At 40.9% G+C, this 24674-nt stretch overlaps 2 protein-coding genes across 3 annotated transcripts in view; one reads left to right on the top strand and one right to left on the bottom strand.

Annotated features, from left to right (window-relative positions):
• The first annotated feature begins 4286 nt into the window (after positions 1 to 4286).
• kif28 (kinesin family member 28) lies at positions 4287 to 17752 on the top strand. The gene is made up of 28 exons (XM_059346565.1): positions 4287 to 4301; positions 4742 to 4834; positions 5925 to 6116; positions 6499 to 6549; positions 6702 to 6854; positions 6933 to 6968; positions 7130 to 7249; positions 8260 to 8367; positions 8480 to 8634; positions 8715 to 8826; positions 8929 to 8996; positions 9187 to 9329; positions 9416 to 9537; positions 11940 to 12030; positions 12212 to 12272; positions 12418 to 12541; positions 12617 to 12752; positions 12829 to 12947; positions 13776 to 13883; positions 14043 to 14135; positions 14238 to 14378; positions 14536 to 14606; positions 14727 to 14861; positions 15273 to 15439; positions 15870 to 15964; positions 16217 to 16349; positions 16465 to 16598; positions 17498 to 17752. The coding sequence occupies exons 1-28, from the start codon at positions 4287 to 4289 to the stop codon at positions 17654 to 17656; spliced, it is 3135 nt and encodes a 1044-aa protein (XP_059202548.1). The 3' UTR covers positions 17657 to 17752.
• Positions 17753 to 20597: 2845 nt separating this feature from the next.
• LOC131986045 (frizzled-3-like) overlaps positions 20598 to 24674 on the bottom strand; it is a 33064-nt gene continuing 28987 nt past the window's right edge. For both annotated transcript variants that reach the window (XM_059350882.1, XM_059350881.1), the window contains 4 exons: positions 23563 to 23711; positions 23079 to 23193; positions 21858 to 22021; positions 20598 to 21765 (listed from right to left, as the gene is read on the bottom strand). In XM_059350882.1, coding sequence (XP_059206865.1) covers positions 21543 to 21765; positions 21858 to 22021; positions 23079 to 23193; positions 23563 to 23711 — 651 coding nt within the window. In that variant the 3' untranslated portion in view covers positions 20598 to 21542. The remainder of the gene's footprint in view (positions 21766 to 21857; positions 22022 to 23078; positions 23194 to 23562; positions 23712 to 24674) is intronic.

The raw sequence follows: 24674 nt of genomic DNA on the forward strand, positions 1-24674 counted from the left end.
ATTCTCAGAAAACCAACAAGACCCAGCATTCCTGATATGCACGCTCTTAAGGCTGTGCAATAGGGCAATTAGTTGAAAGCAGTGGCGGTCGGTGCATTTCACACTTAGGCCTACAGTGATGTCCAACTTAGTCAATAAATACTTTTCATTTTGCCAGCATTTATAACACCAGGACTGGAGAGTAGTTAGAAACACACTTAAGCACTACTAGGCATTGCATCACCTCAGTTGTGTAGCCTACAAAATGGGCTATTATCCGGCGCATCAGCAATTAAAACATATCTGATATGCTACTGTCAAAACTTCAAAATAAAATGGTCTTTAAAATTATCTTTCCAAAAAGTTTTATTAAATGAGTCCACAAAGAATATGCAAGCTTTAACAAGATTGTACAATACATTGCAAAATCGCAGTTTAATATCAGAAAGACACTAACAAGACGGCCATACTTTGACGACAGCGACACAATAAACAAGTCTCTTTGTAAAAAAAACTTTTTCATGTCAAAACGTGACGTATCACGACTTTCTGTGACCTGTTGCTTTGAGTACAACCACACAGCTGCGCCAATGCGCCAGATTATTGACATACCGTTAACAGTCCCAGGTGTGACTCTGTTGATCTGCACTGCCGTGGCTCAAACTAGTAATTATCCATATCCAATCACAGGACGCGTAAATGTCACGTTCAACGTGAGGCCAGCTAGAGGGCCTTACTGACACAACTGATCTGATTGGCTATCGCAACTATCTATCAACTGTATTTGCCCGAACACAAACACACTAGTAAACCAGCAAAATCTTGGTTCCAAATCAACAACATTGATGTTATGGAGTGGCCAGCCCAATCCCCGGACCTTAATCCAATTGAGAACTTGTGGGGTGACATCAAAAATGCTGTTTCTGAAGCAAAACCAAGAAATGTAAATGAGTGGAATAACAGCTGAAAGGTGCCACAAGTTAGTTGACTCCATGCCACACAGATGTGAATCAGTTATAAAAAAAACTGTAGTCATACAATTAAATATTAGTTTAGTGATCACAGGATTGCTAAATCCTAGAAACAAAAAAGTTTGTACAAAATAGTTTTGAGTTTGTAAAGTCAACGGTAGACACTGCTATATTTTGAACACACCCCTTTCAGCTAATTGCCCAATTGCACAGCCTTAAGAGCATGCATATCACAAATGCTGGGTCTTGTTGGTTTTCTGAGAATCTGCTGCAGCTACTGGTACCTTGTTTGCCATTTAGCAATAAAAAAAATATACTAAAAACCTGGATTAATTTGGTTAGTCACATTGGACTGCTATTATTTTGAACACTACTGTAGTTCAACAGCACTTGTAGTGATTATTTACAAACGCACAGAGTCGACCAATGTGATGACTGAAGCCAGCTAGACAACAGGGTTATGCACATAAGGACAAGACTAAAAAATATTAGCTAATTAATATGCACACACCACCACCAAGGGTGTGCATTTCTCAACGTCATGAGTCATCAGACTCATTCTCACTTGCCACCCTCTCCTCCTCTCTTGACTCACTCTGTCCTCTCACTCCTCGGAAAGTGCGCAAGTCCTCCCCTGCCCCCTGGCTGTCAGACTCTGTGCGTGCCACCAGAGCTCCCCTACGGGCATCAGAACGGAAGTGGCAGAAAACTAAACACCCTGAGGACCTACGCAAATCTCTTCTTGCTGCCTTCTCATCTTTGATCTCAGCTGAAAAAAGCTCTTACAAAATCCAATCCTCATTCTCCAACCCCAAGAAGCTCTACTCCATCTTTACAAACCTCCTGGTCCCTCCAACCCCCCCTCCTACCTCCTCCCTCCTACCGACCCACTTTGTCAACCATTTCCTGAAAAAGATTGAGGACATACGCTCGTCATTTACCCATCCAGTCTTACAACCTGCCTCTCCTCCCTCCCCATCAGCGTCTCCCTCCCTCTCAGCATTCACTCCACTGTCTCCTCCTCAAATGCTCAGCCTTGTAACCTCTGCCCGTCCTACCACTTGTCAGCTGGATCCTATTCCCTCCCACCTGTTTCAGTCTATTGCTCCGGATCTCCTCCCGTTCCTCTCCCATCTTGTCAACACTTCCTTGACTACTGGCTGCTTTCCTAACTCTCTGAAGGAAGCAAGGGTGAATCCTCTCCTAAAGAGATCCACCCTCGACCCATCCTTAGTGGACAACTACAGACCCGTCTCTCTCCTGCCGTTCCTCTCCAAAACTCTGGAACGGGCTATCTTCCATCAGCTGTCCTCCTATCTGCATGGGAACAACCTCCTTGACCCTCACCAGTCTGGTTTCAAGAAGGGCCACTCAACAGAGACTGCCCTTCTCGCTGTGACTGAACAGCTTCACAAGGCGAAGGCGGCCTCTCTCTCATCTGTTGTGGTTCTACTGGACCTTTCTGCAGCTTTTGACACTGTGGATCACCAGATCCTCATCTCCACTCTTCACCACCTTGGAGTATCTGGCTCTGCCCTCTCTCTGCTCAAATCCTATCTCAAGGGCCGCACCTTCCGTGTAACTTGGAGGGGTTGTGTTTCAGAATCCTGTCTACTCACCACCGGGGTCCCTCAAGGCTCGGTCCTTGGTCCGCTTCTCCTCTCGATATACACCAACTCCCTTGGCTCCCTCATCCACTCGCATGGCTTCTCCTATCATAGCTATGCCGACGACACCCAGCTAATCTTCTCATTTCCCCAGTCTGAAACACGTGCAGCAGCACGTATCTCTGCATGTCTGGCCGACATCTCCCAGTGGATGTCCTCGCACCACCTCAAACTCAACCTGGGAAAGACTGAGCTACTTTACCTCCCAGGGAAGGGCTCCCCCACCACTGACTTCCACATCACTGTCCAGGACACAGTGGTTGCCTCCACAGAAACCGCCAAAAACCTTGAGGAAACTCTTGACAACCAACTGTCCCTCTCAACAAACATCACCGCCACTACCAGATCTTGCAGATTCTTGCTGCATAACATTAGGAGAATCCGCCCGTTTCTCACCCAGAAGGCAGCTCAGGTCCTGGTCCAGGCACTGGTCATCTCACGCCTGGACTACTGCAACTCCCTCATGGCAGGTCTGCCTGCCAAAGCCATCCGACCTCTACAACTCATCCAGAATGCAGCTGCTCGATTGGTCTTCAATCTTCCCAAATTTTCACACACAACACCCCTCCTCCGCTCCCTCCACTGGCTACCAGTGGCTGCGCGGACACGCTTCAAGACTCTAGCTCTGGCGTACTCTGCTGCTAACGGTTCAGGTCCTACTTACATCCAGGACCTTGTCAAACTCTACACTCCTGCCCGTCTGCATCAGCCAAACAGCTGGCGACTCCCACCCTGTGTGGGTCAACTCGCCTCAAAACCTCCTCCAGACTTTTCTCTGTCCTGGCTCCCAAATGATGGAACGAGCTCCCCACCGACATCAGGACCTCAGACAGCCTGTACATCTTCCGCCGCAGGCTGAAGACCTATCTCTTCCAACAATACCTCGGTTAAGTCATGGTCACCTAACAGATATATATATTAAAAAAAAAAAAAAAAGTTCTTATTCTTTTCTCTTCTTTTCTTCTTTAACATATAGCACTCCTTAGCAATGACAGTTAGCTCTTAAAGTTATGTACTTACTCGATTCCTATGGTCTATGTCTAGTACCATCAGGTTGAATGCACTTATTGTAAGTCGCTTTGGACAAAAGCGTCTGCTAAATGACATGTAATGTAATGTAAAAAAAGTTACAATAGATCACTCTTTGTTTTATAACTTGTTCACATGCCTTCAGACAACTCTGATCACAATTTTAACCAGTCCACGCCCACAAACATCCTGAACACAGCAAAATGAAAACAAAATTCACGGGAGAATATTCAGGCAGGACTCAATCGATTGAGAGGGATTATTTTTGTATGAGTCCATACATTGTTATTTAGGAAAATCCTTCTAATTGTGCCTTATTGTGCCTTTATACTGTGTGTGTGTGTGTGTGTGAGAGAGAGAGAGAGAGAGAGAGAGAGAGAGAGTTTACTGGGTGGATGGAGGGACTGGAACACAACCAAGCCTTTTTTCTATCTCATTTGTTTAGTGAACAACTAAAAGGAGCTACTAGCATCTAATTATCCTTCACAAAAGCTGAGATCTTATCCTGCTGGCACCTCAGATACTATCAGACATCCATCGCAATCTATCATTGTTTTAAATGTCAAGTCAAGTTAGAGCTAATATCTCAATTTTAGCTGTTTAATACCACTGAAAGGATGACAGAAATGTGGCTGTAAACATGTGTAACCACCCTGTAAAATTCCTCCCAGAGCTCTGTCTCATCTATAATGTATAGTGCTAGTGGAGGTGAAAGTGAAACCAGTCTTTTCTCCTCTGCTCCACAACAAAACACCAGGGTGGAGAATAATAGTATAGCAAATTAAGAGCATATTTCTTCCCATATTAACTGCTGATGATCATACCTTCTTACTGAATAACTAGTCATGCTGCTCATTAATCTTTTAATGTATGCTGTTGCAGTGTCTACTACATATTATTGTCTGATGTCGTTAAGGTATTTATGCTCAAATCCACCTTTCAGCAAGAAAACAATCCTTATTCCAGTCAAATGTCATGAGGCATTTCCTTCCAGGCTAATATGGACATCACAGATCCTGACTGTGTCCATGTCAACGTGTAACTTGACACAGGACTGCTGTGTTGCTGTGTGAGGGAGCTGATCACTCAGTGTAGTGTCCTGCCTGCTGCACCATGAGGGCTAAAGCCTCAGACATGCAGAGCAAGGACTGCGTCAAAGTGGCCGTCAGAGTCCGACCCTTCAACAAGGTCAGTGTGCAGTCACCGTGTAGAGTCACTTCATCATTTAATGCAATTTCTCCATTTTTTACTTGCTGGATGTTTTCCTGATCTGAATATATTGTAATCTACTGTATTCTTATAGTATCATCTTACTGATACATCACTGCTGTATACATTTTGATGGTAGCAATTAGTTAAAAAGTGAAAATTGCATGACAGAATTTGTTGTAGTTAACAGTTGTATTCGTGTTAATCGTATATAACTGAGAGTAAATGTTATTTGTTAATGTGTAAAAAAACTGACAATACAACAGGTGAAATGATGGATTATGATGATGTTGACTGGGGGAGCTCAGATAAAAATAACAATGCATCTGGTAACACTTGTAACAAATTTGAGTAGTAATGGGATTACATGAAATCAGAAATATGTATTCAGATAACTAAAAACAATTCAGCCCAGATTGCATTTGAAATATATGTTTAATTTGGTTAGTTAGCCTACATGTTTTATTATATTTTAAAAAGTTGTTAAGTTGTCAGTGGGTGTGCACCCATGTTGGGAAAAAATGCCCCAAAAGTGCCCTCTTGGATGCCCCAATGGTAGACAAAACCTTGAAATTAAGAAGACATGATGCAGTGCCCTACCAGTACTGTTTATGTAAGTGTCATTTGATTTGAACAACCATTTGTATTAAAATGTTTTGAGATGTTTAAAGAGAAAAAATAATGTTTGTGGTGATTATCTTTACCTATACATTCATTTTTAGTATAAGGTGCAGAATTTCAATATTTGATTTTGAGGTATTCAGGTTTGAGGTATTCAGATTAGATAACACTCTGTTGTTTATATTACTAATTACAAAAAAATGCCTTGTAATTTTTATTCAGTTACTGATTACATTTCATAGTAATCTCACCCAACCCTGCACAGCAGATATTAAATTCTTACACTACATTTTCAGGCATCTCGCATAGTTGTTTACTGTTTATCTTTGTTTTCTCCTTGAGCTTCTAAAGAGCAATTAAATATCCTTTTTTTTATCTTCCTTGAAATCTAAATCCTCGTCATTTTTTCAATCCTTTTCTTCTCTGTCCTTCATTCCTCTCCATTCAGAGAGAGAGGGATGCAGGCAGCCGCTGTATTGTCTCCTTGGTGTCGAGCTCCATCACCATCCAGGACCCGCGTGAATCCCAGAGCCGTCGTTCGTTTTGTTTCGACTACGCCTACTGGTCCCACAGTGGCTTCACACGAGATCGTGGCGGGCTCTATGTGCCTGAAGAGCCCGGGGGACGATACGCAGACCAGGTCAGCTCCAAGGCACCTCCCCCTCTTAGTTGATTAGTCAACTACTTGGTTGTTTTGGTCTTGATTAGTCTTTTTTATGCTTTTTGAATTACTTTTTTTTTTTTTTTTTAAACTTGTGAGCACATCTCCGGTAAACACAAGATTTTAAGTGATGCTTTTGCATGATTCTTTGTGGTGAAACTCAGGAACGAAAGAATTTCTTAAGTATAGGACAGGACAGCCCGACTAACACTTGGTACACAACTGCAGACAGCAGAACTCTGTGCAAATAAAGAAACAAACATCGAGACAGTATAAAGAATTTAGAATGAGTACAGATCTGGAAAGACCTAAAGCAAGACAATACTCGGTTACAAGCTCATAAAATACCATCTGTCCTCAGGACAGTGTGTTCCAAGACCTGGGAGAAGGAATACTGGAGAATGCACTGCAGGTAACCATCATCATATATTTAACTGTTTCATTTTTTCACAAAGCTCTGTGTTTTGGCACTCATGCTCATATTGTTCTGTGCTAGTTGTATAAACCAATTTTTGGCCTCTACTGTCTGTTCTAATAGTCAAAGTCCTGATATGATGTCTGCAGGGTTACAATGCCACATTGCTGGCCTATGGGCAGACCGGCTCAGGGAAGAGTTACTCCATGGTGGGCAACGGGCCTAACAAAGGCCTGGTTCCTAAACTCTGTGACAGGCTGTTTGAGGCAATTAGAGAGAACCAGGATAGCAGACAGTGTCAGGTAAAGAGTGTGTGGCTGTTTTTATGTGTGTGGTGGTTGTTCAGATTCTGAATGTCTTTGTTCTTGATGTCTACACAGGTCTTTTTCAGTATGTTGGAGATCTATAATGAGCAGGTAACAGTAGGAAAAGTAGCTCCTGTCTGTATTTCTTCCTTCTTATGATTTATTTTTCTGCACTGCTCTTTCATTAAGAAGTCACTGTCTTGGTCGATGGCCAACCGTCCCTCGTTCCTTAATATTTTCATACTTTTTCTGTCATTCTCTGCACTGTCCAGGTGGTTGACCTCCTGTCTCGAGGGTCTCGCACTCCCGGGGGGCTCAGAGTCAGAGAGGAGCAGCAAAGAGGCTTCTATGTGGAGGGTCTCCGGACAGTCCCATGTGACAGTGCACCACAGGTAGAGAGATGGATGGAGAGCAGAGAGAAACACCTACAGTAGCAGACTCTGTGAGACAGTGAAGGGGAGCAGGATAGATAACTGTCCACATTTTACTTTTAACTCTATAGGCAGAGTTCTGTTTCCTTGCCAGTGTTTATAATGTAATTATAGAATTTTAATCTAAGAGCCATTAGGAAAATATATCAAAGCTGCAAGGAATGTTTAGTCATATAAATCATGTTAAGTGTGAATACTAAATGGATGGTTTGGATTTTTTTATGTGGATTTGCAGAAGGGAATTGCTCATAATCAGTGTATTACCCACAGTAGATGGTGGTCAGCCCGACACCAGTTTGGAGAGACAGAAGTACAACCTCAGAAGCTAAGCAATGTACTGCTGTTGATAAAGAAGTAGCAAAATGTATTTTAACCACATAAATAAATAAATATCAGCCTAAGTTTACACCATATTGGGAATATATTCACTACTTTACCTTGCCAACAGACAACCTTGTTTAAGTTGACGCACAGGGATGAAGTTGTTCTATGCTCTTGTCAAAGTCGACAGACTCCATTGACAAAAACAGTAATTTTACCTCAGACTGTAGTGTTTTTAAGGGGTACTTTGGTTAACCAAACAAACAAACTAACCAATTGAGGCAGCGGTAGACCAGCAACTCCTGTGTTTTTGAGACAAAATGCCTGTTTTTGTCAATGGAGCCTTGTCTCTTTGAAAAGAACATAGATAACGGCTTCAGGAGTTTGACAGCAAGGTAAAGTTGTGAAAATATTTTAAATACGTACACTTAAACTTAAACTGATATTGATTTTTTTATGGGTCTAAAATAATTTTGCTGCTGCCCCGTCTACAACAGCAGCACATTGTTTAGCTTCAGTGCTGGAACTCCTGTCTGCTTCTCCAAACTGGGGGTGTGCTGACTGCCATCTACTGTAGGTAATACACTGACGAAATAATAACCTCATACAACCCCACTTCAATTAATCTGAACTATCCCTTTAAAATGTAGGTAGAGCAGCTGATGGAACAGGGGACCAGGACCCGAACCACCGCTGCCACTAACATGAATGCCAACAGCAGTCGCTCACACATGCTCATTATCCTCCAGCTCAAACAGGCAAGTGGCTCACACTATTTTCTCAAGCTGTATTTGCATTTCCACTGTATGTACTCCTTTCAGGGTTTTTTTTTTAGCATTTGTTATTGACCTGACTGTGACTTCCCATCAGATATTTACCAAAGAGAGCATCACAAAGCAGTCAAACATAAACCTGGTAGACTTGGCTGGCAGTGAGCGTCAGCGGTCATCAGGGTCAGAGGCTGACAGACTCAAAGAGGGCACGGCCATCAACCTGAGCCTCACCACCCTGGGCAATGTTATCAGGTTGGCCTGGTGTTTAGTTTAACATAGTTTCCATTCAGTTTGGTTTGCCAGTAGTTTTTACATCCTATCTTCTCCTCCAGCGCCCTTGCTGATGTGGCGGTGGGGAGGAAGGTGGTCCACATACCCTACAGAGACTCAGTCCTCACAAAGCTGCTACAGTCTGCCCTGGGAGGCAACAGTCGCACTGTTATGGTAACACACACACACACACACACACACACACACACATACTGATGTTGTCATATGTTGAGTGGTGCAGTTATTTCTATTTATGGACATCAATCAATTTTCAAGATTGCCACGCTGAGCCCTGCTGATATCTGCTATGAGGAGTCTCTCTCAACCCTGCGCTATGCTGAAAGGTACATGCAGAGAAATACATCATGAGTTCAGCAGGTGGCCCCCAATAATAAGAAATACGTTCACAGTCATTGTCATGTCTTTCTTGTTCCTTCTTGTTGTCTTCTTGGCCTTTCACTCATTTCCTCTATTCTACCTGTGTCCCATCCACAACACTCACTCATTGTGTCCCCACCTCACTCACCTCTTTAGGGCAAAGCGCATCCAGAACCGTGCAGTGGTGAACGAGAGCCCCACTGAGCGTTTAGTTAAAGAGCTAAAGGCCGAGAACGCCAGACTGCTGCAGAGACTCAGCCGGCTGGGCCAGGAGGGACGCAGAGCCAACGATGAGACCAGTGAGACTCAACTTTTACAATCTTTTAGAGTAGAATAGGACACAGCAGGCAGGGGTCAGCATGTGTGTGTGCTTGTGTGTATTCAGAGGAGCTTCGTCAGCTGCTGACCCACAATGAGCTCCAGATCAGAGCCATTCAGACTCTGTGGGAACAACACCTACAGGAGGCGCTAAAAGACTGGGAGCAACAGTATGCTAACATCACACAGGTACACACACACACACACACACACACACACGCAAATAAACAATCTTAGATGCACATGCTCACAGGTTTCTGTAGTTTAAGGTGAGCTTTTGGAAAACATGAGCACAAGATAAATGCAGCTGGTGAAGGTTTAGTGCAGGGATTCTGAGTTGCTTTAATAATTCTGCAAAATGACTGAACGGGCCCTCGCAGTACACGCGTGTAGGGGCATGCTGCCGTCGGGGTGTGTGCATTACAGGGGCCAGTCTATACCACCCCTATGAATTTCATTGCCTTAAGTGTTATAGTGTGGCCACGATACCAAATATGAAATTAGACTGCCACCACAGTGCCACCTAGGGGCCGATCAATAAAACCTTAAAGGGTTATCCTCAGGAGGGCATTGACAATAATTGTACCAAGTTTTGTATAATAATGCACAAACTATCCCTTTAATCCTCATACAGTTTCTGAAGGAGGACTCTTAACTGATATGTATAAGTTAGAAGAGGCAGGTAGCAATGGTGGAAAATAACTATGTACATTTACTCAAGTACTGGACTTAAAGTAAAATGTTGAGGTACTTTTATGTACATTTTATGTAACTTTATACTTCTACTCCACTACATTTTGAGACATATATTGTACTTTTTATTCCTCTACATTTAGCTGACAGCCTTAGTTACTTTTCAGGTCAAGATTTAAAATGAAAAACATAATACATTTAAAATGATTACCCATTTTTATAAATTAAACCACTTAAAAGTTTATTAGGTATTTAAAATGAGCGGAGTGGAGTCATTTCACAGTGTGGTATTAGTACTTTTACTGAAGTAAAGGATCTGAACACTTCTTACACCACTGTCTTTTTTACTTCTTTACTTTTTTTTTAAACCTTTTTTTAAATTTTTTTTAATTTTATTTAATTTTTTAAATATATTTTGTTTTATTTTATTTTATCAAATTATTTATTTATTTTATTTATTTATTTATTTATTTTTTTCGCGAAAAAGCGCGCACGCGCAGAAGCGCAGAAAAGTCGTGCATGCGCAGAAGCAAAAAAAAAAAAACGCGCAGAAGCGCAGAAAAGCCGCGCATGCGCAGAAACGCAGAAAAAATAAAATAAAATAAATTAAATTAAATAAAAAAATAATTTAAAAAAATAAAATGAAAATAAAATAAAATAAATAAAAATAAAAATAAATAAAACAATAAAATAAAATAATAATAATAATATTAAAAAATAAAATAAAGAAAAAAAAGTAAATGTAAAAAAAGGTAAAAAAAAAAAAAAAAAGTAAAGAAGTAAAAAAGACAGTGGTGGAAGAAGTGTTCAGATCCTTTACTTCAGTAAAAGTACTAATACCACACTGTGAAATGACTCCACTCCGCTCATTTTAAATACCTAATAAACTTTTAAGTGGTTTAATTTATAAAAATGGGTAATCATTTTAAATGTATTATGTTTTTCATTTTAAATCTTGACCTGAAAAGTAACTATAGCTGTCAGCTAAATGTAGAGGAATAAAAAGTACAATATATGTCTCAAAATGTAGTGGAGTAGAAGTATTCAGTTACATAAAATGTACATAAAAGTACCTCAACATTTTACTTTAAGTCCAGTACTTGAGTAAATGTACATAGTTACTTTCCACCATTGCTACCTGCCTCTTCTAACTTATACATATCAGTTAAGAGTCCTCCTTCAGAAACTGTATGAGGATTAAAGGGATAGTTTGTGCATTATTATACAAAACTTGGTACAATTATTGTCAATGCCCTCCTGAGGATAACCCTTTAAGGTTTTATTGATCGGCCCCTAGGTGGCACTGTGGTGGCAGTCTAATTTCATATTTGGTATCGTGGCCACACTATAACACTTAAGGCAATGAAATTCATAGGGGTGGTATAGACTGGCCCCTGTAACGCACACACCCCGACGGCAACCTCTCATTGAAAAATAAAAACTCAGTCAACCAAATAGTAAAGTGGTCTAGCAGACTGTAGACTATAGCAGACTATAGCGCCACCTAGTGGTGGAAATTCAGGATGACAATAGATTATAACATTTTTCGCCAGGTGTGACTTATATTTCATGAGTTTCATGAGTTTTGGGGTATGTTCAGGCAGTGAAAAATGCGATCATTTGGGAAGAACAAAAAAAAAAAAATCATTCAAAATACAATAGGGACCTTGCAGGTTGTTGCCTGCTCTGGCCCTAAATATAAAGTGCACCTATCGGAATGATTAGCATATTTAAGCTCACACACATCATAATGGAAATATGAAATCTATAACCTTGGTCAGGAGGCTCGTGGGGGTCCTCCTCCCATGGCACTTTTTTAAAGCTTCTTTAGTGCATAAATACATGTTCGAAGTAAGTCTCAGCACTCACTTGTCGCTGTCTTTCTCCTTCACTGTCAGGAGAGGAGGATGATGCAGATGCATCCCTACATCCTGAACATCAACGAGGACGCTCAGCTGTCGGGCGTGGTCAAGCTTTTCATTCAGGAGGGTAACTCTGTCGCCCTCTTTATATCTTATCCCACTCTCTAGGTCAGTACACCTTGTAGAAATGTAAGTAGTCTAGAGAGCTGGATGTCAAACATGACAGCTGATAATCGTTGTCTGACTGACCCATGGCAACAGTTATAAGCGTGTTCATTAGCACTCATTAATACTGTTTTGTGTTCCAGGTGAATGGGACATCGGCCTGTGTGACTCTTCCCCAAGATCCATTCCTATCAAGGGCTTAGGGTTAGTTTCCATTACACCAGGGAACTATAAACCATCTGTGACTCTCTCTCTTATTCAATTTTTTATTCAATTTTTTGTCTTTTCTTCCTCTTTGAGTTTACACATACAATATGTTTGCACATATATGTGTGTTTTTGTGTGTCAGGATCCAGGAGCGTCATGCTGTGTTCAGGAACGAACAGCGCCGGGTAACACTGACCCCAATGGAAGGGTCAAAGGTCATTGTCAATGGCAACGCTGTCTCTCAGACAACTGAGCTGCAGCACCTGGTGAGTGTCAACTCATACACTAATTATGATGGTGTGACACACAGGCACACACAAAGAGCATTCTCTCTCCTACAGGACCGCCTCATTCTGGGCTCCAACTGTACCTACCTGTTCATTGGTTATCCCTCTGAGAGGGGCGGGGATGACTGGAGCCGCTACGACTACGACTATTTCCAGTCTGAACTGGCTGCTGCAGAGGGCATCCACCTGGGTGAGTGAGAGGGTCAATAGCTGCAAGTAAAGGACATTTATCTAGCTTATTATACTCTCAATGTGTCTGCTCTCAGGTGAATCGAGTGCTGGGTCCAGTCAGACAGATCCCAGTCTGCTGGCCGTCTTCTATGACTACATCAAACTGATGCCCATGGTGGCTGAGGCCAACCAGATGAGCCAAGAACTGAACAAGGTTACACACAATCACCTGCAGCAAATGTTCAGATTCACATATTGACATTCAGTATTAAGGCCCTATATCCTAAAAAAAATAAATTTCCATAGCTTTTGTGATGCTAAAAAAATACTGTGAAAGTACCCTCAAACTAGAGAAATGCTTACAGCCCATATTCAGAAGCTGTGTCTTTAAACGAGCTGATGGAAGAAGCCTACCAGCAACATCAGGTTGAGAAGAGCGGAGACAACTTCCATTCGGTTGTGATGTCACAATTATAATACATAAATGTAGAAAGTGCAACTATAGTCCCCTGACAGTCATTCCCTGCATAGAGAGTACAGATGTGAAACACCAACCAGAGCAGACTGGGCCTTTTCTGGAGGGGGCTTAAAGATACATGTACTAGTAGAAAAAAGGCCATATTATGTCCCTTCTTTTTTCATTCTGTTTTATAAAAAACTGAGTATCTTTCTGATTAATATGTTCTTACTGGAGGTATTCAACTAACTATAATAGTAGGCATCTGTCTGTCCTTCAACTTTGTCAACAATAAGCAGGGTGTTATGTACACGCTCTTTTAAGAGGGGGTGTGTAAAGGGATGGGTTATGTGTGGGACTAATAAGGGAATAGGGAGTCTTAATATCCTCTAGCATTGCAAGGGAATGCAATTATGTCATGGTAGATGTATTACTCCAAACCCAAAGAAGCTGCATTGTTGTTTGGATCTTTTCAAGAGAACTGCAAGCAGCACTGGAGTCCAAGCAATTGCCCTGTTCTGAAAATTAATGTTGTACATCAACTAACATAGATATATTTTTGTTTTCACAATGCCGGATGTGTAGGGGGTGGAGTTTAAGTTGGAGATCAAGAATCTGGCACTGTCTGATTCAAAAGGACATGATCTGGAGAAAGAGATTGTTGTCAGAGTCACTTCTACAGGAAGAAAACAGGTTGGTCCATCTCTCCTATTGTATCTTTCTTTCTGTCACATACATGAATGAGCTCATAGGTTTTTCCATTATTTTTCAAAATTTGATTTTCAACGTAGGTTTGAGGGGTCTTGAATTGTTTTTTCCTTTGTCTAAACAACTGTCACAATTCCTCTGCAGGTTTGGATGTGGTCTAAGGCCAGGTTTGTGAACCGTAAATTCCTGATGGAAGAAGCCTACCAGCAGCATCAGGTTGAGAACAGCGGAGACAATGTAATTTAATGGAGTTTCGTAATGTGGGTTGTGTTTTCGCTGTCCCTTATTTGATGTTGCCATCAGGCCTATTATGTTGATGTCTTTGGTTGTTGGTGTCAGAGAGCAGAGGGACTGTCTGCAGCTGCAGTGCCCAGAGATAAAGACCCGTTCTGGGATCCTTTGGAGCCTCTGCTTCTAGGCACTGCTCACCTCTGGCTTCAGTCTTTGGCCTTCCGCATCCCTCTGGAGGAGCAACTTGAGGTACACACAAAAACACTGCATCAGTGCAACACACACACACACATACACACACACACACACACACACACACACACACACACACACACACACACACACACACACTCATCACCTGTTGGTGAACACAGAATGATATTTGGTTGATAATCTCTGTTGACAGGTGCTGGGGTCAGAAGGAACAGAGGAGGCCATTCTACAAGCACAGCTGGTCCCCTGCACCTCCACAGGACTGTATGACACACACACACACGCACACACACACACACACACACACACACACACACACACACACACTTGGAATAACCCCAGCACATTAAGATAGATCAGTAAATCATTCTTCTTCCCTTCCAGGCCTCTGGGTGAGGACGACATTCTGATCGACCCATCTGAGTTACTGGGTCGGCGTGTGGACTTCCAGCTGGTCCTGGAACAGTGTTGTGGCCTCCGCTGGATCAGAGAGGCCCGCAACAGAGGAGTCCAAATTGGGTGTGACATATGGGGAGATGTAAAGGCATGGAAGGCAGTGGAGAGAGTTTAAAGAACAGGGAGGTCACAGAGAATCCCTGATATAAATTCAAGCCAAGGAACTGGAAGTCAAGATGGAGTACAGCAGGACATGTATAGGGAACAAAAAAAGTCATAGTATAGTATACTATTAAAATATCATAAAAAAACTCTATAGCCTACTAGATATTACATTCTATAGTATGTCATAAAAACAATGTAAAAAAACACACAAAAAGAACAGAACATACAGAGAACATGCTGGGGGTCATTTACAATATTTTCTGTGAAAGTGACACAGGTGATCATTTGTGTTTGTATCCAGTACAATAGGGTCATGATAGAGGTGGATTCATATGTTCATAGGTGAGGTAGTGTTCTTTGCACTCTCAGTTTCAGGTTATTTAACTGCAGCCAGCCTCTCTACACTCCGGCTGTGTGGCACAACATTAACCCTCTGCTGGATCACAGAGTTCATTTCGCCTCCCTGCACACCTCCCAACGTCTGCTGGACTACTTGCAGAGCAGTGCGGTGGTTCTGGAGCTCTGGGGCCTTCAAGGTGAGGGTGGAGAGATGGATGGACGATTGGACAACACTAGATATTGTTTTTACTGTATTATTGGCTGAGAGCGAGGGACAAAGTTGGAGGCCTTTAGCTCACGTATTCCAGTAAGTATTTAACACAAATTGTGCAAGTTGAAAACCATATATTATATTGTACTATATAATACACAATTATGATTTTTTTCACCCTGCTGTCATTTCACAACAGCAGCACAAAATGAAAGTAATCCGATATTATCGTCCGCCAGTTTCAGAGAGGAGTTAGAGTGGGATGAAATTGAACTGTAATTAAATTTTCAACACCGATCTTCATCTCACACTTCAGTTAAATTCATAATATTTGTATCTCCAAGTAATTACTATACATATAAAAACAGTCACAGGTATTATGAAAGCTGCTGATAGGTGTTGGTTTTCTGTTCCAGAGGGTTGCACTGACCTGATAACATCTCTGGAGGGAGTGAGGATGACTACAGAAGGTATCTTCATCATCGAGGAGGCAGGCTCTACAGATGCTGCAGTGAGTTTGTATTCCTTTCACTTTAGAAAAGAAACAAACCTATGGACGAGAAACATGTAATACCTAATACAGTATGCATTTACTTCAGTGTAAGATAAGTTGTATTGGATAAGACAGTAGAATTGTAAAATCAGAAATCATATGATAGACTAGTAACTGTAATATTTGCTTCTTCCAAGTTATTTCCAATAATTCATAATGGAAATATGCAATAACTCTGCTTCTACAAAAATCTGCATGTGTGTGTTGCAGCCTGTAGATTCTTCAGACCTCAGCTGTTCAGTGAGAGCTCTTCAGCAGGACTTGGAGGAACTGAAGAGTGTTAATGCTTCACTGAGAAAAGAAAATCATAGCCTGAGAGAACAACTCAGCACAGCCAGGAACGGTAAGTGAAACATACGTGACACACAGTAATCAACAGACATGGCTAAATAATTCCATTCACAACATTATAAAAAACAAGCTCTTATATGACACCTTTCTCCCTCTGTGTGTGTTAGGAGGGGAGAGTGTGCGTGGTCGCTCGGTGCGTCCCAGCTGTGATGCAGAGTTTGCTCGTGCCCTTAAGGTTTTCTACCACAGCATGACCTCAGTCAAGGGTCAGCTGCAGCGCCTGCGCAGGCACAGGCCAAGTGTACGTATCACTACAACAAGGCTTTATATAAACCTTTGGTAACAGTTCATCTACACAGATCTATAGGGAACAATGCCCAATCAGGCACACAGTGAACTGGCAGAGATAACAGTGAGCTCACCACAGTAACTGATAAGGATTTGAATAATTTTGCTTCTTTTGTTGTTTGAAACAAAGATTTTCCTTTCATTAAGCTTGTTATGTTTAGAATGTGTTGACACAGTCAGGGGATGTCATACTGTCTGGACATTTCAGGGAATTTACAAATAGTTATTTTACAGGAGTTTTTTACATTGCATTACAGTGCAAGAAAGTGGTATAACTTTAATAGTGTCATAGTACAACCCCGATTCCAAAAAAGTTGGTATGTTGGATAAAATTGAATTAAAAACAGAATGTATCAAATTCAGAATGAGTGTATGTATTTACAGAGAAAAAAGTTTAAAAGCTTAAAATTATTTAGCATGACATATCTTCTCGTTGTACTGTATTCAATGTAATTTCGGTTGCAAAGGTTTTGCAAATCATTTAATTTGTTTTTCATCAGGTTTCAGTATCCCTATTTATTGGAATTGGGATTGTACATGTGTAAGGTTACAGATGTAAGGATTACCTCAGTGGCTCCCAAACGGGGGGGGGGACTTGACGTTATAAGAGGCTAAGGCAAGGCTAAATTGAAATAATGTATGTGAAAGGCCTGCATGATAAACCTAAAGCAGATGATGAATCCACATCAAATGTCACAACTACCTAAATATACATAATGCCCATTAATTGGTTTCATTAAAGAGAGAACTGCAGTGTGTACATACTGTATTTTATTTACAGAAGTGGGGCACTGCAGAAACACTGGGTCAACTGTTATTAGTTCTGGGCTGATGTGTTGCTGTTGTTTCCAGGAGGAGTCCGACCTGCTGGGGCTCAGACTGTTTGTGGACGAGCAGAGTCGTCTGCTGAGAGACTTCTCTGAGCAGCTGGAGCAGAGCGTCTCCACACTCAAACAGGATGTAGCCGCCATCGTCCGCCGGAAACGAGAGCGATCAGGAATCTGGTCCTGACTGACCATTTATAGATTTTTTACAAAATATATGGAAGATGAATGTCAGATTATTCTTCATTTTACAACATTGTAGAGATTTCCAATGTGAAGTGTGTGTGTGTGTGTGTGTGTGTGTCGGGAGAAGATACTGCCATTTTAAAGTAGCTGTTTCAACATTTTTAATTATTGCTGTTTCAAAGAGCTCTATTGTGTTGATTCTTAAACTACATTATGTCATTGGTGAAACCAGCTTTTACATGACAGTGTTTCTGAGCCTGTTACACTCTGTTCGATGTATAAGGAGGGTCACATTTGCATTTGACACCATTTCATTTTTTAGTAAAGGAGCAGTAAAAGAGAGTGTATTCAGATGTCTTGACCACAACACCATCACCATGTATGGTTGTAACATTAGTCAATCCGAATAAAAACACAAGTTTATTATCAACAGAATAATGAAAAAAGCACTGAAGTCTATAAAAAGTTTATTAGACTGCATGTAAAAGAAGTCATCACAGTCCCAAACTGCAAATAAATTAAAAGGCAAATACAACTCAAGTTTCAGAATGTATGGTATTATATTTTCTAACCATCTTTGATAATGTGTCATATTTTCAAGTGACTGCAATTCACTCTGAAGCTGTCTCACAGCATGACATCAGAAATAGAGCAAGAAAAACTCTTGTTCCTCATGTGTCACTGTGGGGGACGAATATAGGTGAAATAACAGGAATGAGATATTTCCTCTTGAGTTCAATGTGTTTAACACATCATCTCTCGTCCAATTCAGAGGTAAAAGCACAATGGTTTATGTTTATAAGCAGAGTACAGACTGTTGCTGTAGGTCCAAAAAAAGATCAGTGTGGGCACATTTACAGGAGGAGAGGCAGAAGGCAGATGTGAGGCAGATTAGTCATCAGAAAGGACAGAGAAGTCTATGTACAACAGATACGCAGACAAGTTGACAGTAGGTGGGAAAGTTTCAACACATGTAGATGTACAGACAGGAGGAGAGAGGCAGCGGTGAAAGGCCAGAGGGTTACCTAGGTACGTTTGAACTGAAGAGGTAGACTGGAAAACTAAGCCAACTGTGGGAAGGATAGACAGCTAGCTACATATATCTTACTGATGACAGTGTGTGTGTGTGTGTGTGTGTGTGTTAGAGGACAAGTAAAGAAGAAGTAAAATGCCACGTTGGGCTTAAATATCTAGCGACTCACTTGCTTGATTTAAGAGAATATAACATTGTTTTGACAGCCGCTGGTGATGGAAGGAGCTAAAAGTGTGCTATATGATAGCATTGAGCAGCCAGCAGTTGCCAGTTTCTATGCTGAAAATGTATGAAAACAGCTGCCAGCAGGGCATGTCAGGTGTATTTAAGATTGGTTGGTTTCATTAGGTTTTTAGATGAGAAGCACCTGCTGTAACCTGTCCTCTGACTCATGGTTAGGCTTAGGCTAAAGCTAAATTATTTGGAAATGTAATTGTGATGATTTTGACAGGTATTGCAATGCAATATGATTCACAATATTTGTGAGGATCTGTACAAAACAATTATTTTAATTATTTATAAGTCTGCAGCAATACATTGTAGGGTAGGACATCTTTGCATCACCACAATACTTCATTCACAATATTTTTTTTATACAAATAATGTATTTAACACCTTTATTTTGCATTTTGCCCATCGCTCTGATCCATATTGTGATTTTAATAAAATTCTGATGAATTGTTCAGCCCTAGTTAAGCTCACTCATAGTTAATAAGTCCTTCACTGGGGAGAACGAGAAGCGATTGTCATACCAGTTACAAAATAAGAGAATATTTGTTGTTTCTCATCTATTAAAGAAAAGGAAAAGGTCTGCACACCACACACAGAGAATCCAAACGTTGCTGGGGAATAAATTACCTGGAGCCATGTGCAGACCTTTTCTTGTCCTTAAAATCTGTCTTTTATCTTGCACCTGTTTGGAATTCCTTTCTCTTTATGCTTCTTATCTATGACAAACTGTGCCCTTATTATGATTTATTTACTTAAAAAGACTTAACATGACAATTAACTTTTGTTTTTGTTGTTATTTGATAACTGCTAATACATAAAACTATTTGTACAGAGACAAGTAGGTTTCTGACCCACTTACCTGTTCGGGCAAGTTACATTAACACTGAACCCAGCTTGTGTCAATTATTGTGTGTGTGTGTGTGTGTGTGTGTGTGTGTGTGTGTGTAGGTACAGAGAAGGCAGAGGGTACAGGTGAGGTAGGTTAAATGGGTCTTTAGGGATTGGGAAGAAAACACAAACTATAGAAAACATTTACAATATACATTTCCTGTAACATTTACTTAAACGTAAAATAATGTAAGAGAAAATGTAGCAAGAAAATGTAGCAAGAAGCGACAGTTTAACTGTCAACTGTCTGCACCTCTTTAGGCCAGTTTGAGTTCAATGTCTGAACAACTAAACAAAAACACGGGCAAAGAGCCTGTACAGTAGCAGTTAAGGTACATATCAAGTACAGTGATGAAAATTACATTAGGAAAAAAACACTTGCTCTCAAAAACAACCTTTCAGCCACGTGTGTGTGTGTGTGTGTGTGTGTGTGTGTGTGTGTGACAGATTTCAGAATAGAAGCACTGTTGCCAGTTTTAATTTTGAGTTGCACTCCAGTCAATTTAGCCATGAGTGATGAAAGTTTACCTGAACTCTGGACATCATGCAGCTTTTATCACCACTCTGAATCTGTTTCTCTTTTGGATTTTATGATGTTATTGTTGGTCTGACAACTGACTGCACATGCTGATTAAACTGTCATCTTGCTTTTTTCCAAAGCTGCCTTGTCTCTGTCAAGCTAATGCCTCAATGCAGGAAAGTCAGTGCTTAAAAGGTTTGTGGAGGCCAAATAGCTGCATGAGCTGGAATAAATGTGAGTGTGAGTCTAAGTGCACACACATTATTCCAGCTCATTTCACCCAACCATGTCTGTATTATATCACCATCTTTCTGACTTGGGGAAAAAAACGCTTTTACATTCTAGGTTACACAAATGCTTTAGCTCCCTACATCAGAGAACTTTAAGTTTAAAACATATATGTCCACCTGTGTGTCCCTTCCTCACTCTCTCTTTCTCTCACACACACACGCAGAAGCAGTCAGACATTTTTCACAGTATAAAAATATTCACTAAACCACAGAGAGGTCCACGATTTCACATTAAGCCCATATTTATCATTCTCTGAAGCCACACAAAGATCAACATTGTTCATTAAGCTGCAGTCCAGAGCAAACAAAGATTGGCAAAATAAAATCTTAGTGAAGACTGAGATTCAAATGTGCCAACCTTTAAGTGAGATGTATCCAAGAGAGTTGGCAAACCAGTAAAGATTGTTACAAAAGCAATACTCGGCAGTGTCACATTTATTAATATTCATGTAGGTCCTGAAAATGTTAAATTGCCACCATAAGACTGGACATCCATCTAGGTGTTCTTGTCCTTCTTCCCACTTTTCAGTGTTTCCTATCCAGTGCCAGCTCTGCTTGAATGTAGCACAACCAAAATGATCCCTGAATAATGTCAGCATCACTGTTGGGCGTATTCCTGTTGGCTCAGCCACTTTGAGTCAAGCATTCAGGAGTCATCCGTCCTGTTAATGTAAGTAATTAAGTAAACAAACTTCAGCTTGACTGTGAAACTGAGTCTTTGAGAGATCGGTCAAGTTCACTGACTGAACTGTGTTAGCCACACTGCTGACAAATGATCAGCCTGGAACCAATGCCAAAATGAGTGATAGATCCTCTGCCTTCATAGAGGAAAACACTTACACACTTAACAGACAGGTGTGTATCAGCAGAGGGCAAATCTTTCTTTAGGAGGCAGCGACAGCATCCTCACAATTATCTCTTTTTCTCAGGCGCTGGTGCCTTCATTCTCAGCAGCTTGGCTGTCATTTCCTGTTGTTCCATGGGTGATGAGGGTAGGTGGCGTCTCAGATGTGTCTCGCTGGCTGCCTTGCCTTGAGTGGCCGTCTATCTGATGGAGGCTGCTGTGAGTGGAGAGAGGGCGCTCGAGATGGGGCATGCTGCCATGGAAACTGCGCTCCTCTGTACCTCGGTAAACCATGGTATCGCTCCTGAGAGAGGAGAGGCAAGAAGAGAAGAACTTAGTCTCATTCATTAACAGCTTTTGACGGACAAACAGGGAGTCATGGATTTCCTGCCGTACCTGTCATCACGAGTTCGGCGCAGGCTGCCGTGGTAGCTGGCCTTGCTGTGGACACTACTGGCCTTACTCCTGGTGGAGGTGGGGTGGCCGTGGTGAGTTCTGATCGGTTCATCAAGGTCGTCTAGAACAGCCAGGTGGGTGGAAGAGGCGTGGGTGGATGTGCCCTACAGGAGGAAGAAAAATGTAATAACTCCGGAATGGAGATTTTTTACTCTTAAACTTTCTATTGAATCAGAAAAATTCTGTATCGGCTTATTCTATCACTTCAATGAAGCTGTAGCCTCAGTGCAACAGATATTCTGTAGTACAGTGTAGTAAGTCTGTTTCAGCCATAACCAAAAGTTTTATCCAATAATCAAATCAAATCTTTAAGAACCACTAGAATAGTGTAGCCAAGCAAAAACATTCATTATCTAGTATGCCATTGAAAATGTCGTAAGAGGGTATGCCATAAAAATGAAAGAAAAATACACGTCACAATATATTAAGTCATTTAAAATGGTCATTGAAAAAAGGTAATTTAAATGTGAGAGCATAGCATGTCAAAACAAATAATAGTATTGTATGTATTTGTATCAAATAATAAAAATATCATTATATGGCAGTATAGAGTATTCGATGCCACAAAAAAATCATAAACACTTTTTTAAATTATAAAAACATATCATAAAACAGTATGTAAACGAAAAAAATATATAATATAGTATGTCATAAAATGTTCGCATAAAATGCCATAGTATAACATGCCATAAAGCCAGTGAATTTGCACTTTGACTTTGCTACTCCTCTCACTGTCTGGTCTAGTCTGGTCTGAGTGGTGGATTGGGCACAGCTATCGATACCTGAACAGATGAGGGTGTTTTTACACCCATTCATAGCTACATGTGGTAGTCGAAAAGAGACTTGTGTATGTGCGCTCCACAGTAATTGAGATGTAAAACAGAACCAGGAGAACAGGAGTTCAGGAGTATACACATGATAAGACCTGTTGCAATTATGAAATAATTGTCTGATCATGATTACTTGAGGGTGCCATCAGGACACCCTGTGCATATATTATCACACATTCTCTAATAATGATTTCACAGTCATATCATCAGGGTAACTTAACATAACCAGAGTTCAGAAGAGGTTTAGGAAGACTGATCAGGTTGTGTTTTTAAAATGCAGTTGTGCTGCTGCTTTGATACTGCTACATTACTGGTGTGTTTGCAGTCCTACCTGAGTGGATGTTCCTCTGGACTTCCTAACAACGGGGGTGTTGGGTTCACGCAGCAAAGACTGGGCAAAGTCTGGCTGCTCCTGCAGCACCTGACGAGACTCATTCACCCCACTGCTGTAAAAAGAGGAGGGTGAGGGAAGACACGTTTAAGAAAGGGAGACAAGAGGAAGGTGGAGAGCAAATAGGTAATGGAGGCAGATCTAGAGAGAGCAGTAGAGTATAAAGAGAGGGCAGAGGGGAAGGCTAATACTACAGCTAGTTTATCTGTCTGAAGCAATAAATACATGCAAACAATAAAATGTAACATATTAAATTATTAATCACTAGCATAATCAAATATGCAGTAAATGTGCTGAGTTGTTTTGATTCTCTCCTTGGAAAGAAATGAAGGAAATGGCCTATTAAGCATTAACACAAAATTATACAAGAGAGGGAAAAATCTGAACTAAAAACAGATTGAAATCATATGATCTCTCTCCTTACTCTTTGCGTCTGCGTCCATGCAGGAAGCTGGCCCATTCAAAACAGGTCTTCTTGCTGCCCACCCAGAAAACAGAAGGGATCCCCACCACCAACATCATCAGATATTTAACGAGGAACAAAACCGCAACTGGCCGACTGCTCTGCTCCACCTAAAGAAAACACAAATATTTAATATTCATTCTACAATCATTCAATCAAGACAACAGAGAATGTTGAAAATACAGCCTGGGTTATGTAATAGCATATTACATTTAAGTGCAGGATAAATATTTCCTCAACAGTAACACAGTCAGGAAATAAAAAATGCTTAGGATGCCTCTGAAACGACTTGCACATTAAGTGAACCAAAAGTATCCAGCAGTGACAAGTGTTTTAGCCCAGCCAGTCAGTTTGAATGATGGAAGACGAGAGGTAATCCAAGAAAAACCCAGCTGCTTCAGCAGCTGAATGCAGCAACTGCTTTCTCCTCAGTTATCTTGAACTATGATGCAGGATACAGTATCTCCCACCAGAGGGCAGGAGTTAACAGCAGTTGTGTAGATTGACAGCTAAGAACTGTCCAATTGCTCAACAGCCTCAACCGTCTTCTGAGTTTGAGCAAATTAAGGTAGTAGTACAGTGTATTTAAATACGGGCATACCGTAGTTCAGTCATGATATTATCACATAGTATATTACATGATACGATCTTTCTTTTCCGAAAGAGAAAACTCAGCTGAGAAACCATCAAACACACAGCAACTGTTGTGTTAATGACATACTCCTGAGGTTAACAGAAATAAGCATAAACATAGCAGAGTTTGCTGTATATGCAAAGGTTAATGCCAAAATAGATGCCCATTATTGTGAATTAATTAACAACAGGTACGCCAGAACCATAGATTGCATTAATTCCTGTTAATGGAAACCTTGAATGGTATCATCCCACTTATACCAAAGCGATTTCCAAAAGAAAAAAAATACTATTCATTTATATTTTCATGCATTTTGGAATCAAAAAAGTTCTTCCCAAGCCACAACACTGTTTCCCTGGTAACACCTGTGGGTTTCACGTATGCCTGCAACAAGCATTACCATCAGATAAGGTCCTTATTCAATGAAAACTATGTTAGC

Source organism: Centropristis striata, chromosome 2 (assembly GCF_030273125.1).
Source record: "Centropristis striata isolate RG_2023a ecotype Rhode Island chromosome 2, C.striata_1.0, whole genome shotgun sequence".
In the NCBI taxonomy this organism is placed as follows: Eukaryota; Metazoa; Chordata; class Actinopteri; order Perciformes; family Serranidae; genus Centropristis; species Centropristis striata.